Source organism: Dendrobium catenatum, unplaced genomic scaffold, assembly GCF_001605985.2.
Source record: "Dendrobium catenatum unplaced genomic scaffold, ASM160598v2 fragScaff_scaffold_1063, whole genome shotgun sequence".
Lineage (NCBI taxonomy): Eukaryota > Viridiplantae > Streptophyta > Magnoliopsida > Asparagales > Orchidaceae > Dendrobium > Dendrobium catenatum.
The window spans coordinates 499,899-516,700 of record NW_021319525.1 but is presented as its reverse complement, the minus strand read 5'-3'; the positions used below and the strand labels follow the sequence as shown (position 1 = coordinate 516,700).

General features: G+C 34.8%; 2 protein-coding genes across 3 annotated transcripts; both read left to right on the top strand.

Annotated features, from left to right (window-relative positions):
* Positions 1-3,156: 3,156 nt before the first annotated feature.
* LOC110095155 (probable glycosyltransferase At3g07620) lies at positions 3,157-6,689 on the top strand. Of its 2 annotated transcripts, XM_020820571.2 has the most exons (5): positions 3,157-3,324; positions 4,155-5,015; positions 5,112-5,242; positions 5,365-5,713; positions 5,900-6,689. In XM_020820571.2, exons 2-5 carry the CDS (start codon positions 4,218-4,220, stop codon positions 6,569-6,571), a joined length of 1,950 nt encoding a protein of 649 aa, XP_020676230.1. In that variant the 5' UTR covers positions 3,157-3,324; positions 4,155-4,217; the 3' UTR covers positions 6,572-6,689. The 2 variants fall into 2 exon arrangements, with proteins under 2 accessions (XP_020676230.1, XP_028554147.1); XM_028698314.1 differs by lacking the exon at positions 3,157-3,324 and having other exon boundaries at positions 3,332-5,015.
* A 3,277-nt stretch (positions 6,690-9,966) lies between these two features.
* Positions 9,967-10,657, top strand: LOC110095187 (60S ribosomal protein L27-3). Its single transcript, XM_020820618.2, has one exon. It carries the CDS (start codon positions 10,032-10,034, stop codon positions 10,437-10,439), a length of 408 nt encoding a protein of 135 aa, XP_020676277.1. The 5' UTR covers positions 9,967-10,031; the 3' UTR covers positions 10,440-10,657.
* The last annotated feature ends 6,145 nt before the right edge of the window (positions 10,658-16,802 follow it).

Genomic DNA, 16,802 nt, shown 5'->3' with positions numbered 1-16,802 from the left:
AAACCGCCTCGCCGGAGAAGACTTCGCCGCCGGCCGACACTCCATCACTATTCCGCTGAGTACCGCGGTCACAATGCCGTCGCCAACAGATATCGCTTTCACCTTCCACACTTTTCCGAAGCCGGCTCGGGCCCTCACCGTTCATTCGAAGACGACACCTCTTGCAAAGCCAGCGCCGCCGCCGGATTACTTCGTCGTCAACATTCTCGCGCTGCTGAAGCTCATCGCCGGCCTCAAGCTGACGGAAACCGCCGTCACCTCGCCTGCGCCGTCAAAGGCTGTCAAAACCTCGCCCGCTCCGGCCCCGCCGGAATTCTCAGTCGTCGAAATTCCTAATTGGGAAATCTCTGCCACCACGTCAGCCGTGCCGGAGGTTTCCGCAACCACCCTTGTACCGTCGGAAGTTATCATCACCACCGCCCCGCCGCCGGCAAAAACTACAGATTCACTCAACGTCAGGAAACACTCAATGCGCGTAGTGCAGATTATTGTACGGAATCTCGCCGCCATGGCCACCCTCACCGCATCCATTATCATGCTCTTCAACGAAGAGCAGATCCATCTCTCTGGCTTTCAACTCACTGCAAATTACAAATTCTCACCAGCTTTCAAGTACCCTTTTTCTTTTATCAATTTCTTTTTACCCCAAAAAAAAACATAATATTATCAAATTCAAAATTATAAAATAAATACTCATAATTAAAATTCATTTAATTTTTTTATCAATCTAAAAATTGATACAAAATAAGTATATATGTGAAAAGGTAGGAGTAGCGCCAATGGCATATAATATTAGGAAGAGTCATAGTTGTCAAAAATCGACACGACACGATAATACGATCTGAACCTGATCAGAAATTTTCGAATTAGACCCGACCCGATTTTGAAACAAGTCGGGTTCTGGTCTACAAATCTAACCTGTTTGAAGTTTCGGGTCGGGTCCGGGTTAACCCTAGAACCCAGTATATGACCCGAACCCGACCCGTGACCTGATTTTGACAGATGTAATAGTAGATGCATTAGATTTGACATATGTTAATAAAGGTCGAAGTAGACCTAAAATGACTCCATAAAAGTATTAGAAATGATTTGATAAAATTCTTGATAATTAAAATTTATTTGCTATGATTTAATTATGTATTAATTTCAGGTTCTTTGTGATCGGCAATGGATTTGCGTGCATTTACGCCTTTGCTTCAATGATCATTATCATTTGCTACGGATCAAACCTCGCTATGCATTTCTTAGATACGGTAAGATTTAAGATTAATTAATTTCTTAATTACAAAGTTAATTAATAATTATTTGAATTATTTCTTTAGAATATCTTAATTGGAAATTTTTGAATTTGTGCAATGCAATATATTTACGGTTAATTATTGTAATTAGACCATATCAAAGATAATTAAGGTAGCGAAACTAAATTTATTACTTTATGGATTACTTAATTTCACATCATTTCTTTGATTTTTTTTTCTAATTTGATTAGGTTAGTAATAATAATATAATACAATTTGTATAATCATAATAGTAAAAAATAATACATGACATATATCATAAAAAATTTTATGTAAGAATATCCGTATCAGAAATTATTCTGTGCGGAGTCCGAACGTAAAATTTCGTCTGAAAACCAACCAAAATGTGCCACATTAGCGGTATCGAGCCGTAGTACCGAATGAAGAGGTGACGTGACATATTCTGATTGGTCTTCGAATGACGTTCGAAAACCGTTCGATTTGCATTGAGATTACTTCTAAACTAAGTGCAAATCGATGGTGAGCGTTGAAGCTCATGGTGATGTATTTTGTATGATGATATCATGATAAGCTCTTTCGTACGAAATATATTAAGATATTCTGATATAATTTATTTTATTTATGTGCAGTTAGTGATGGGATTGGTCATAGCGGCGGCGGCGGCGACGGCGGTGAGCTATATTGGAAATAAAGGGAATGCAAATGCATCTTGGCAGCCTGTTTGTAACCATGCTGAGGATTACTGCTATCACTCAACTGTCTCTATTGCCTGCTCCTACTTAGGGTTTCTTCTGCTGCTTTTGGTTTTCACTTTGACATTTATGAGCAAGTTATCAATATACAATCTGTCTATGGAGTAGATGTTTAATTTGTATTGAACATTTTATCTTAGGATGTCGAGCTATTTAGGCTTCCTCTGAGATGGTTTCTTACTGCTTTTTAAAGCTGTTTTTTAGTATAAAATTTTTAAAATTAAAAATATTTGTACTAAAAAAGTACTTTAAAAAGCAATAAAAAAGCTATTCCAAACAAACAAAGCCATAGTTTCTTTTTCTTTTTTTTTATTTTATTGAAATTGCAATGAAGCCTTGAAATTTTGGAATTGGATGAATAAATATAGTGCTTTCTTTTTAGGGATTTGTTGGTGTATGAAATATAAAGTCATTTGATTTGAATAAAAATTTGTAGTGCCTATTTTTTATATGATTTTATTTTGCTTTAAAATATATAAGAGAGAATATACTAAACAAATAAATAGAGAGATAATTTCTAAGTCATCTAACAAGTAAATATATATAACTTTTGATAGCACTGAAATTAAATAATTATTTTCATTATAAATTATGACATTTGACACTCATTCACTCTTTAAAATATTATTTTTTTATTACTCATTAGGGGGGTGTCAATAAATGGCCTGATCCATCAACCCAATCAGACCCAAAAATCAAATTCAGGTTGACCACAAATATATTTAATATATCTTTTCTTGAATTTTTTTACATGTAAGTATAATCATATTATTTTTTTATTAAATATCTTAAATTTTATAATTAATCATTTATAAAAAAATTAAATCAAAATGGATTAATGAATTGGGTTCAAGTAATTTGGGTTCTTCGCAGATTAGATTTGGATTGATATTTTTGAATAAACAGGTTGAATTCAAATCAAATCAATTTCAGGTCAGCTACAATCCAACCTATCAATCTATTTTTATAAGGAGAAACTATTCTGTGCGGACACCGGACAGTCCGGAGATCAACCAAAACGCGTCACATCATCTGATACATAGTGATGTGGAGAGTTCCCATTGATCTCTGGATAAGTTCGGACCCACAAAGAATAATTTTTATTTTACAAGCTACTATTCCTTTGTTTTTAGCGCTTGGACGTCTCCAATTTGCGTCAATGCATTTCCCTGTAATAATAATCCTGCCGTCTTTATTGTTGTCCTCACTTGAGTAGGACTAGTAGAAGCGATGTTGAAGAAAACCCCAAATCAAAACTTTTTCTTCAGATCCCAATGATTTTGTAGGCCTATATCGTTATTTCAAGCATGCCAGTAAGGATTTCTAGCTTCAAAAGCTCTGACTTTTTTCTTTTTATGTAATAAAGAGCCTGTGTTGCGGATGAAATTCTGTTCTAATCATGTTTTGATGGCATACAAAGCTCGATCGATTCTGTTAATAATTTCAAAATCGAAACCCTAGAAGTCCGATATTATTGTAGTTTGTGATTGCTAAACAAACCGTTCCGTTTCTTTTGAGGTCAATTTTATAGTTTCTGTTGCAAATTTCTTCAGTTTTTTAAGGTCCTGTCTCGGTTTTATGTTTGTGTTTCATTTCTCCATGTTTAGAAATTTTCAGTTATATATCTCGGTGAATTTCTTTGTTGTTTGCTCTTTAGTGGAAGAGCTTTAAGGGGGTGTTTGGTATAGGATTGGATTCAATTTTAGTAGGATTTACTAAATCCTGTAAATCCGGATTTAGTAAATCCTAAGCTCATAAATCCTAAAAAATGTTTGGTATGACAAATTTTAAATCTTGTTAAATCCAGAGAAGTTGTTTGGCAACACATCGCGACACGGGTGCCGCAGGAAGAAATTCCGCAACTGTAAGTCGCGTTAAATCCGAATAGGAATGAGATTAGGATTTAGACAGATTTACTGGATTTATGCCGTAAATCCAAAAATCCTGGATTATTTACTGGATTTATGCCGTAAATCCGTAAATCCTGGATTTACTGATTTGCCGGATTTACAACGGCCCGGATTGAGTTTGGCTGGATTTACGCTAAATCCTACTAAAAACGACGGACAAATCCTATACCAAACACCCCCTAAGAATCAATGGTATAATTTTTTTATTTTATTTTTTTTTTCTGCTGGCAAAGCATGTTCCAAGTTCCAACTAGGCTTTCTTGAGGGGAGAATTTTAAAGTTTCAGAGAATTGAATATGGAAGGTTGTATTGTTCAGTTTCAAAGGCTGTGTCAGAGCAGAAGTAGAAGGCTAGTTTCAGTTATGGCTTTGATACTGTCTGTTCTTTTGGTATTTCAAGCCTTCACACTTCCCTCTAAAAGAATTTATTCAACTCAATATCCTTCTTCAAAGCTACCAAAAGCTTTTGATGGGGGTTCGCTAAACAAAGAATTTTCCTCCCAATCCCAAAGAGTTGGAAAGCCATCTCTTTTCAGTAACTCGCATGGGTCTGTGAACTTTTTGCAGCTTTCTAAGAAACCAGATCTTGATTCAAGTGTCAGTGAAATAGATGGAGAGTTGCAGAACAATGACTCTGATGATGGTAACTGGCTGGATGATGATGAGAACCCTGATACCGAATTTTCCGGCGATCTTCGCAACGAAACCATACTAAAGAAGGATTTGGATAATGGCTTTCTTTTCATGGAAGATGGAAATAGCAAAGGAAATTCTCATTTAGCTGTTGAGAAAACAAGAATTCTAGATAATGAATTGATGAGCATGCAAGGAGTATCAAGTGTGAATTCAAGCAAGAATGCCATACTTTCAGAAGAAACAGAAGCAGATATTGCAACTTTACTAAATCAGCAGGGAAAACAAGAACTTAGTGATAATGAAAGCTTTCTGTCATCTGAGAGTTTCCTGGCCCAAGTAAATGTTAGTGCAAGCAATGTAACTATCTTGAACAAGAAGAATATATTGATGAAGCTTCCTCTATCCATGTCTGAAATGAATAGCCTCTTTTTCAAAAACCGTGCTTCGCGCCGCTCAATGGTATTCACATTCTACTAAAAAAATCTCAACTTTGGATAATGTATGGTTTCTATCTACTAGAACTTTGCATTCAAGTGAACTTTTCTTCAATTGCAGAGACCTAGATGGTCATCAGCACATGACAGGCAGATATTAGCTGCTAAAACAGAAATTGAGAATGTTCACATTTCAGAAAATGATCGGCAACTTTTTGCGCCATTGTACCGAAACATTTCAAAGTTTAAAAGGTTATCTGACCAGTTTTATGGAGATATCCTTGTGATGAATCACTTCCATTGCATGGAGATGCACTAATCTTCAACAGTTTTGGATGAGAGCATTATATTTAACAAACTCTCTCTTGATGCAGAAGCTACAAACTGATGGAAAAGACTCTTAAGATCTACATCTATCAAGAAGGAGAAAAACCCATATTCCATCAGCCAATTCTCAAAGGTATTTATGCAGCTGAAGGATGGTTCATGAAACTGATGGAGAGCAACAAGCACTACCTGGTGAAAGATCCAAGTCAGGCTCATCTCTTCTACATGCCATTCAGCTCTCGTCTCTTACAATTGGCACTTTATGTTCCTGATTCCCATAATCGAACTAACATGAGAAGGCATCTCCAGAACTATTTACACATGATTGCAGCAAAATATCCTTTCTGGAATAGAACAGGCGGCGCTGACCACTTTCTTGTTGCTTGCCATGACTGGGTATTCCAAGGCTTCGTTTGGGACGGCTTTTTTCTTGCTTTCCAAAACAGCTATCTTGTACAAAAATTTCAAATAGAAAGTCGTTTTAAAAAGCAGTACAAAAGCTGTCCGAAACAAAGCCCAAATCTTCATACAAAATGAAATATGCTTCTGAACTTCTTACTTAACAACTATCACTTGTTTCAGGCACTTAATGTAACAAAGATAATGGACCACAGCATTCGTGCCCTCTGTGTTGCTGATATAAGCATAGGATTTGAGCTTGGCAGGGATGTCTGTCTTCCTGAAACCAATGTTCGTTCACTGAAGAATCCTCTCAAAGATCTCGGCGGAAGGCCTTGGAACCGAAGGCCGACTCTCGCTTTCTTCGCCGGAAACTTACATGGCGGCTTTCGCAGTATTCTTCTGAAGCACTGGGAGAACAAGGACCCTGACATGAAGATTTTCGGCCCATCGACATTTCGTGTGGGGAGGAGGAAGATGACTTACATTCAGTACATGAAGAGCAGCAAGTACTGCATCTGCCCCAGGGGATATGAGGTCAACAGCCCAAGAATAGTAGAGTCTATTTTCTTTGAGTGTGTTCCTGTGATCATAGCTGACAATTATGTGCCACCATTCTTTGAGATTTTGAACTGGGAGAAGTTCTCTGTTATTGTTCCAGAGAAGGATTTGCGAAGACTGAAAGAAATACTGCTATCCATCACTGAGTCTGAGTATAGGGAGTTGCAGATGGGGGTAAAGAAGGTGCAGAGGCATTTTTTGTGGAGCAACAAGCCTGTGAAGTATGATTTGTTTCATATGATACTTCATTCTATTTGGTTGAATAGAGTTTACAACATAGAGTCAGATGATTGATTGTTGCTCATGTAATTGAACATCTTTTGCAGAGCTCTGAGCAGTTCTTCTGGCTAGATAGATCAAATATAAATATTGGTATATTTACTGAGAGGGATCAAACAGGGTTTTTTTTTTTTTTCAAGAAAAGCTGGAAAATGTACCAATGTACATTTGTATTGTTTTTAGATGGCAGATGCTTTGTTTGACTTCGATTAATTATTCTATGCAGATGCTGAACGTCATCCAAAGACCAACCAGAATGTGCCACGTCACCCCTTGCTTGGTATTGCTGACATGGCACATTCTGATTGGTCTCCTAATGACGTTCTGCGTCCAGTCTCCACACAGAATAATTTCTCCTGAACTTCAGAAGTATCTAAGTATTCTGACAAAAAAATTTCAAAATTCATTTTGTGATCACTTGAATTTTATTTTAGTAAAGTTATAGTGACAATGAGTGCTTCTATAAGATAAGCTCAATGATACTAAGGATTTCTTGATCTAAGTCCAAATAAGCTTAAATTAAGTACTCAAAGTTTAATTAAAATTTAATGAGATCATTAGGACAAAACTACTCTTGAATTTCGTATGTTTATTAGTCAAAATGAATGTCTGATTGAGATGAATTTTACAGCTTTATGATAACTTGTTTTTGATGTTATTTGGACATTTTGAGTCTCAAAATATTGGATGATTAAAGGGGGTATTCTGATGTATGATTGAAGCTTCATTTCATACAGCTTTTTTATTGTTTTTAAAAATAATTTTTTAATGCAAATATTTTTTGAACTAAAAATTTTTACACTAAAATATTGATTTAGAAAGTAATAAAAAAGCTGTCTTAAACGAAGTTTGAAATGATCCTAGTGCTCTTTCAAAAATAACACTGAGGGGCTATTTGGTAGCAAGATTTAGGCTGAATTTGAGGTTGATTTGAGAGAAATCCAGTCAAACCGCTTAACATGCAAAACTAAATCTCATAGCAAATGAAAGCCGCCGTAGACAGAAAATTCTCCTTTTTGTGCTAAATCCCGGAATTCCGAAATCCTCTTTTTTGTCGAATTTAAAGTTTTATGAGCGCAAGAGGGAGGACGCTCGTTAAATCTGCTCACCGGATTTAATCCGCTCTATACCAAACAATTTTCAGTATTTAGGCCTCCTAGGATTTTTGAAATTCAGATTTAGAGGATTTACGAAATCCTACTTAAATCAAATCCTAAGTGCTATCAAACAGCCCAAAATATCGATTTTAAAAAATGAAATATATTTTATCCCATAACATTTTTTTTAGATATAGATATTAAATTATTATTTAATTTAATATGAAATTTAGATCATCACGGGGAATTTCTTAAATATAAAAACAATATAATGCCCTCCTTAAACCCTCATTTCTCCGTACGAAAATCCTATCCAACGAATTCGCAGAGTCAGAGTGAGAGCGATAGCTACCCGTCCATAAGAAAAATGATGTTGCGGAACGCTACAATGGCAATGGATTCTGCGCATTCTCTTCTTTTGAACGCTGAATAAAATTTTCAATTATTTTACGTTAGATTTGTACATTTCTAAATTAACTATACATTCTCTATGGTTGGCACTGCTACTAATCAGAGCCCTGTATTGATTACCCATATTCACACCCAGCTATGTACCCATTCATACCCAATGGGTATAGGTGGATATGGGTATGCCCATGACCTTGTGGGTGGATATTGATGGGTACTAAACATCGAGGGGCTAAATCGCTTTTTATTGCTAATTATTGTATATCTTATATTACTGTAATCCTCACTATGTAGTGTGCCGCACTTAACCACGCTACGACTATGATAAATTCTTATATGCAGTTTGAAAGTTTGCAATCAAAGCAAAGGAAAACAAGCCTCAAGGCCATCAGTCGGTGGCAGGCTGTGTTCAAAAAGCATGAAAAGTTGGTAGGTATGGGTGGACCCGTCATCTCGAAAGTCACCATGGGTGGGCGTGCATGGGTATTGGGTACCCAACCAGGACCTCAATGTAAGGCTTTGCTACTAACTACTGCTTGCTGTTTTCAGCAATTGCAGCTAGTAATTGTCACCACTATCATCACGATTGTTATGAGTTTTACATTGCATTTATTTTACTTTAAATTAAATAAAAAAAATAAAAACATGTATTTATTTTACATTAATTCAATATATTTAATATACATTTTATTTCCAATAAATTGCACTTAAGTTTACTTAAAAAATTAATCACTTGTTTTTATTTCATTACATTTTATCAACTTTTAAAGACATTTAAGAGAGACAAAATAACTACAATGTGTATAATTAAAAAAAGTTAAGAATCAATTTTTATGGAGCTTTGTGAACACAATTCACATTTTTCAATTGAGTAAATGCCATAATGACCTTTACATTTTAATAAAATAAAGACAAATGAAACTTCTTCCTATGCCTTCATTATGAGGAGAAATTATTCTTTGCATTCACCAGATCATTTAGAGGTAAATCAGAGCGTGCCATGTCACCCGGCGCACATCGATACATAACACTGATACACAGCAAAAAAATGATGTGGCACTCTCTGATTTCCCTCCAGACGTCATCTGGTGAACGGACAGAATAAATTTTCTTCTAGGAGGCCTTAGTCAAATTTGTTAGTCTTATCACACGCATCTCCCATCACTACGTGTCTTTTGTTGCCTCCCCTTAGTAATTGCTCATCTTTTAATACATCAAAATCAAGAGTTCTATCATACAAAAAATAATAATGTAATCCCCGTCTAAACTCCTTATGCCTTGTTAGAGAAAATATTATTCACTTTGATACATCTTAGTTTGGTATTAGCCTATATAGAACTAATTCTACATTGTAAAATTATGGAGTGAAAAAAAAATTGTTTTTTTGAAAGTTTATACATATTCATATAAGTTTTTTTTTTTCATATTTAACATTTAAGTAAAATAAAAAAAATAATTTATATATTTATACATATCAAATTATTAAGAAATTAATAAATAAAAACAGGGTTATAATTTTTTTTATATTATCATAAAAAAATAATTTATATATTTATACATATCAAATTATTAAGAAATTAATAAATAAAAACAGGGTTATAAATTTTTTTTATATTATCATAAAAAAATAATTGAGCATTGGTAATATAAACAACTAATAAATTGAAGAACCAACACAAACTATGTCATAAATGCCTAAGTTTTATTTAATTTTTTATAATAATAAGAAAATAATAAAGAGAAATATGCCTTTGTTCTATTTTTCTTAAGTGAAATCAGACAATCAGAATACACTTAGGATAAGATTTTATGGGCTGGGCCTTCGTGGGCTTTTCACAACGAGGACAAATTCGTAATCTCGCTACATTCACCTGACCTCACCGCTATATATTCTCGATTAGGGTTTTCAATCGCTCCGGCTAGGAGAAGCAGCGAGCAGCGAGGCGCCGTCGAAGGTAGAAAACTCAAAGATGGTGAAGTTTCTGAAGCCTGGCAAGGCCGTAATTCTTCTCAACGGTCGATTCGCCGGCCGCAAGGCGGTTATCATCCGGTCCTTTGACGATGGCACACGCGATCGCCCTTACGGCCACTGCCTCGTCGCCGGAATCGCCAAATACCCCAAGAAAGTCATCCGAAAAGACTCCGCGAAGAAGACGGCGAAGAAATCGAGGGTTAAGGCCTTCCTCAAGGTTGTCAATTACACCCATATCATGCCAACCCGATACACCCTCGACGTCGATCTGAAGGACATCGTCACCCTTGACTCTCTTCATTCTCGGGACAAGAAGGTCACGGCCTGTAAGGAGACCAAGGCGCGGTTGGAGGAGCGCTTCAAGACAGGGAAGAACAGGTGGTTCTTCACCAAGCTGAGGTTCTAGGTAAAATGGAAGAGTCTTTAATGCTAGGGATTTGCTCTTGTAGTAATCCATCGGTACGCTTTTCGATTTTGTTTTTTTGTGTCAGTGTTATGGATCTGGTGCTGGTTGCCTTACATGATTTTATATTTTCTGTTCCGAATTCTTAATGATGTTGTGAGACAAATACTCTATGTTGTTTAATTTAGCTGTTGTTTAAATGCATTGAATGTTTCCTTACATTGGATGTTTTGTTTCATCGAGCTTTCTTTGAGCTTTGATTGTCATTTCTATACTTTATATGATTCGTTGAATATATCATCATTATTGCTGGAGGAAATACATGTCTCAATCGTTATGCTTATTAATCATAATGTCAGACTACTGAAGGAAAGTTCCATGTTTCATGCAGCTTATGCAATATAAGTTTATTTAAATCATGCTATTTTTGCAGTTTTCTGTAGATTAGGGCATCTCCAACCAAAAAACCCTTTTTCCACTCCAAAAATCCAGTCATTCTTCTCCAATCGAACGCCATTTATTCTTCTTGTGCGCTTGCAATCATCTTTGGTGCGTTTTTCTCTTTCGCGCGCTTCTTTAGCAAATCCCGCAACAAATTTTTGTGGCGTCAGTGAATAGCATCGCACTGTTCACCTACCGGAATTTGGTGTGCGATTTGGAGTTCGAATGGAGCAAATAACGGATGGCATACAGTGGTATGGAGTTTGGTTGGAGATGGTCTTAGGGAAAAAATGCAACTTGTGTAGTAACCATCTGTGATTGAAGGTATTTCTTTACAATAAACTTCATGCCTAATATATAAGATTTCCTGGTTATATATAGTTTTATTGCAGTTCCATGTTTAAATTTAAATATAAGGTCATCAATCATAATGCATATTAGTTGATTTCATTGAAATCAACTAGCATAATAGAATAGCTGTAGTTAATTGCTTGAAATTGATCATAATCTGATTGGACCTCGATGGACGAAAAGTTCTTGATTATATGGATTCATTTAAATGGGTTTTCTTTAAGTAATGCCTGTTTATTTTGTTTTTAATCATGCTGCTATGCTTGAGAAAGCAAGTACTTGAAAGTAATATGGGTGGAAGGATTTGGAAAGTTATTTACAACCACCATTATCATTGCTCTCACCTCAACTACCATGAATCTATTTTATGAATTCTCATTTGCAGTTCATTCCTTTTGAATGTTATCACTATTAATGTTATTTTGTGCGTCTTTCGCACAACTTATAGCCCTTAAGTATTTGTTCCACCATTTTCTTTCTTTCTAATTCTTTTATTTTTTTCCTTAACATCAATAGGCGTTAGGATTACTATCTATTTAATTTAATTATTTCTCATTTTATGCTTCTTAATTTTATCATACATTCATCTTAACCTTCTCATTTTTTCCACTCTTCTTAGTTATTGATGGTTGTTTAGCACTCAAATCCATATAACATAGTTGATCTGATTATAACTTTATAAATCTGGCTTAAGTTATCCTATCATATAACTCTCCTATACACTTTTTGGTTTAATCACTAAGCCTCTTAACGTTAGAAGTTCTATCCTCTTTTATATATATTCTTCTACAACATGCATATAAGATACTTAAAAATTATCACATTTAGGTATAATTATTCTTCTAACAATTTTGAATAATAATTATGTTTCATTATTATGAAAATTGTATGTTACAAACAAGGGCAGAACTGTGTAGTGTTGAGGGAGCGCAATTGCCAACCAACCTTTTTTTCACACAATTTGCGCTCCAAAAATCAGAGTCTCTTGGCCTCCCGTTATTTTCATCCAATTATGTTGAACTTTTCTAGCACTAACAAACAAGTCTGTGAAAAAACGATGATATGCAAAATAAATTATTTTTGCACCCTTATATTTATATTTTTATTTTTACAAGTTTGTCATTTGCCCTCTTTGAGAACTAGGCTGATTCAGCTTTTACAAACTCATTTTTTTTGCTCTGCTAACTTGAAGCTTCATATCCATTAAAATATTTTTATTCATTGTTTTCATTTTTCATTTTTTTTCCGACCATAGTTTACAAGTATTAGAACTATCTTATTTACAAATAGCATGCAGCAAGGCACCCTACTTTGAATATTTCATATTTGCTCCATAATCCATATACAAATATGAACTCAATTTTGTTCCCTGAGCTAGCTTAAATCGGGTTATGAACTCTTTGTTCACTCCACAACCGTTTATAATGATATCGAACTATTTTTGAAGCTTTTTGGCTGCTTCCTAAAGTAGTTTTTTAGTATAATTTTTTTTAAAAAAAAATTTAATAGAAAATTATTTAAAGAAATAATAAAAAAGTCATCTCAAACGAAGCCTCAATCACTCGTTATAGCATTTGATCGTATACTTTCATTCATTCATTCTCAATGGATATTAACATCGCCTGTTTGGATCAATATTTGATTTTGTTCATAATGTTCTCCTAAAGTGTTTCTTCATTTATTATCATATTTATTAATTTTTTAGAATATTTTTATATCTTTTTTGTGGTAATTAACTTGAATAGAGGCCATTTTTTTCTAACTTTTAATATAGATAACTTTATTAAATGTTGAATGTGACTTCCTTTGCCTTGGAAATCATATAAATCTAATTTTAGACTTTCTCTATATTTTATAAATCATTAGAAGTTGCTGTTTTTGCTTTAGTTTCTAGCATTTTAATGCAGTACCAGACATTGATGTAAATCCAGCAATTTTTTGTTAGGACAATTCTTTTTTAATTGTTTTTTTTTTTATACTTTAAGAAATGTATTTATTATTATTAATCTATGTTGTGTGATCAAAAAGATTTCTTTATTTCTTAAAATAAAGTTCGATTTTAATTTGGTAGTGCTATTTTTATATTGGAAATGATGGAGATAAAGAATTTATGTAGTTGATCTCATGTTGTTATATTAACTTTTTTTTACAAATTTTTAAAATGAATTTGCTATCATAAGATCACTATAAAATCAAATGGAAGTTGATCATATTCCTATCTCGTTTTTAATGAATTCTCTAATAATATTTGCTTATTTTAGTCAAACACTAATAATTATCTTCTTCTCTCAAGTATATAGTGTTGTCAATAAATGGAGAAATTATTACGTGCCAAGTTTGTACTGGAAGAGTCGTTTGAATTTGTTAAGTATTTATTGAATAAATATTTAGTAAATTTGGATGGTTCTTATTGTCCGAATTCAGCACGTAATAATTTTTCTAATAAATAACACGAGCCTTGAAAATTTTGAATTTTGGTTGATCTAATTAATTTTTGGGTAAGGATTGGTTGATTTGCAATTGATCTTATTAGAACAACATGATAAAACATCTCATGCTTAAATTCTTTGTTCTGAATTATGTATCGAACTGCTGTTATCTTTTCTTATAAATGGACATGTACACTTATGTACCTACATATCACTTCTCTTAATAAAGTTTTCTTACTAGCTTTTCTTCTTATTATACACTCCTGTATCTCTGGCATGACTTTCTTGAACACCTTGCGTTTCTGCATGGTATCAGACAAGACTCTATGATCCAGGGCTCCGATGGCGAGCTCATCTACCTCTCAGATCGGCGAACAGACGGAGACCACGACCTCAACAACTCTGATTATCTCTTCGTCTCTCAAGTTCGTTCTCTCTAATCTCAAAAACATCGTTCGAAACCCTCTCTCCCAACAATTACCTGTTATTGCGCTCTTAGATATCCAAGATCTGCCAATCAAACGGCTTTGAATCGTTTCTTGATGCAAAATCTTCCATCCCTGATAAATTTCTTACCCAAACTGACAGCACTAACGTTTCCAACTCAAGCTACGCACAATGGCTGCTCATTGATCAAAATCTTGCGGCAGCCATATGCGCCACCATACCTGCTTTGATTATTCCCTATGTTATAAATCTTGAATCCACATCGGCAATCTGGCAAACCCTTGAAATCAGATTTCAGTGTTCCAATAGATCCAAAGTTTATTCAACTTAAAAATTAGCTTCACCACATCTCGCTCAAGAATTCTACCATGATCCAATATCTAAATGAAGTTAAATCTCTTGTGGATCAAATCGTTGTTGCCAGATCGCATATTGTCTATGAAGACATAATTCTTCACATTCTTAATGGTCTTCATCTGGTCTAGCAATCCTTCAAGACATCCATAAGAACCATGGTTCACCCACTCAGTCTTGATCAACTTTACTCACTTCTTATAAGTGAAGAAATCCATATAGCCTTCGATACAGCTCCGATAGACGACCCTCACACGGCTCTATTTGTAAATCATGGGCGCGGTCGCAAGAACATAACCAGATCCTATGCTCCCAACACCTACAACAAAGATTCATCATCCACTGCTCCAACCATATGTCAAAATTGCTTAAAGAAAGGGCACACGATCACAGATTGCTGGCATAGGTTGAACACGTATTACGTGCCAAGATTCGCAAAAGCTCCGTCCAAAGCTCTTGTCGCTAACTCCTCTTTGGCGTATACAGATTTGTATCTCGATTCGGGCGCATCGTCTCATATTTCAAAATCGTTGGACAATCTCTCTATTTCTGCCCCGTACAATGGGACTGACGGTATTACCATCGGCGACGGGAGTTCGGTTAGCATAGCAAATTCCAACAAGGGATTTCTAGCGACTCCCTCTCGTAAGCTTAATCTTTCTCAAATTTTTCATACACCTGCTCTTCACTACAATTTATTATCCATTTCTCAACTAACCAAGGACAATAATATTTCTATAACATTTGATCCCTCTGGTTTCTTGTTCAAGGATCTGATGAATCACCAAGTCATTTTTCGTGGACCATGCTGTGACGGTCTGTATCCTCTTCAGGCGCCTGCATCTTCCTCTCCTCAACAAGCGCTCCGAGCTTCTACCAAGCGTCTTATCCCGTGGCATGATAGACTGGGTCATCCCAATCAAAGAACTCTTGCTTGCATTGCTTCTTGTAATTCGCATCTTCATATAGATACGCATAATTTTTCTTGCCATTCATGTAATGAATCCAAGAGTAACAAACTTGTGTTCGAATCATCTTCTAATAGAAAACACTCCATTCTTGCTTTAATCCATTCTGACGTGTTCGAATCATCTTCGTCCATGATTACTCGCGATTTACCTGCCTGTTCCCTATGCGCCAAAAATCGGAAGTTGTTAGCATCTTTGTTAATTTTAAAATGAATATTGAGACATCGACTTCCCATAAAATCAAAGGCCTTGACATCGATGGTAGCGGTGAATACTCAAGCATCTCAATCACTCAATTTCTTAAACAACATGTGATCTCTCACCAGATATCGTGTACGTATACGCCCGAACAAAATGGTGTCGCCGAAAGAAAACATCGGCACATCATTGAAACTACCAGGACCCTTCTCAATACGCATCTGTTCCTTACACATACTGGCCTGACTCGGTACTTACCTCAACTTATCTCATCAACAGAATGACGTCCTTCAATACTAATAATCTATCCCCGTTAGAACTCTTTCACAACATCAAACCTGACTACGGTCACCTTCGGATGTTCGGCTGAAATTGATGTGATTTTAATTTGAGTTCATATCAAATGAGTTAATTTTTAATTAAATTAGTTGTTTTTAGCTTAAGTGGGTGATGTTTAGGTCAAATGGGTTGCACTGATCTAAAAAACATTGTATAGTATATATAATAAAATGGATAGGGTGATTTCAGATTAGTTGGGTTAGGGTCAAAAATATTTGGGTTAGGCCGGCTTTATATTAAAAATGAACCTGAATTGATGCTAAAAAAAAAAATGTTTTGTTTTCATGTATAAGCTGTAGGACCATTTTTTATAGAGGTAAATTACCTACGGAGTTCAGACTCAGAGAATTGTTCAATTTTGGATTATGAAAAATAAATGTGCAGTAATGAATAGTAAAAATGCAATGGTGAACAGTACATGTGCTTTTATTGTTCACAGTCATAAATCCAAATGATTTTCTGTATCTGAACTTCTCGCACATAATAATCTCTCCATTTCCTACTAAATTCATTTGAGACATTTCTTGTAAGGTTTGTATCCAATGCCTGAAATATTTTGCACAATTGGTTATTTTAAATTTTCATGAACTCGAATATAAACATTTTGGCGGATTGGATTAGAATGATGGACGAATAATAATAATAATAAGTAAAATATTATTAATGATGGATGGAAAAACAAACAGAAAATACATTTGCTGATAAGATATAATAAAAGATATACATTTATTCATATTTAGTCAAGATTTTTAAAGTTTTATTAATTATTAGTATAACAATAAATGACACATTTTGAACTTACAATGGTATGAATGATTTTCCATTTTATTATTTATTAT

Bases quoted from the DNA above. Each gene is read 5' to 3' on its own strand.
- LOC110095155 (XM_020820571.2), top strand. From the start codon at position 4,218: ATGGAAGGTTGTATTGTTCAGTTTCAAAGGCTGTGTCAGAGCAGAAGT. The intron at 5,243-5,364 runs GTTATCTGACCA...CTCTTGATGCAG, and splicing joins AACATTTCAAAGTTTAAAAG to AAGCTACAAACTGATGGAAA. The intron at 5,714-5,899 runs GTATTCCAAGGC...CACTTGTTTCAG, and splicing joins TTGTTGCTTGCCATGACTGG to GCACTTAATGTAACAAAGAT.
- LOC110095187 (XM_020820618.2), top strand. From the start codon at position 10,032: ATGGTGAAGTTTCTGAAGCCTGGCAAGGCCGTAATTCTTCTCAACGGT.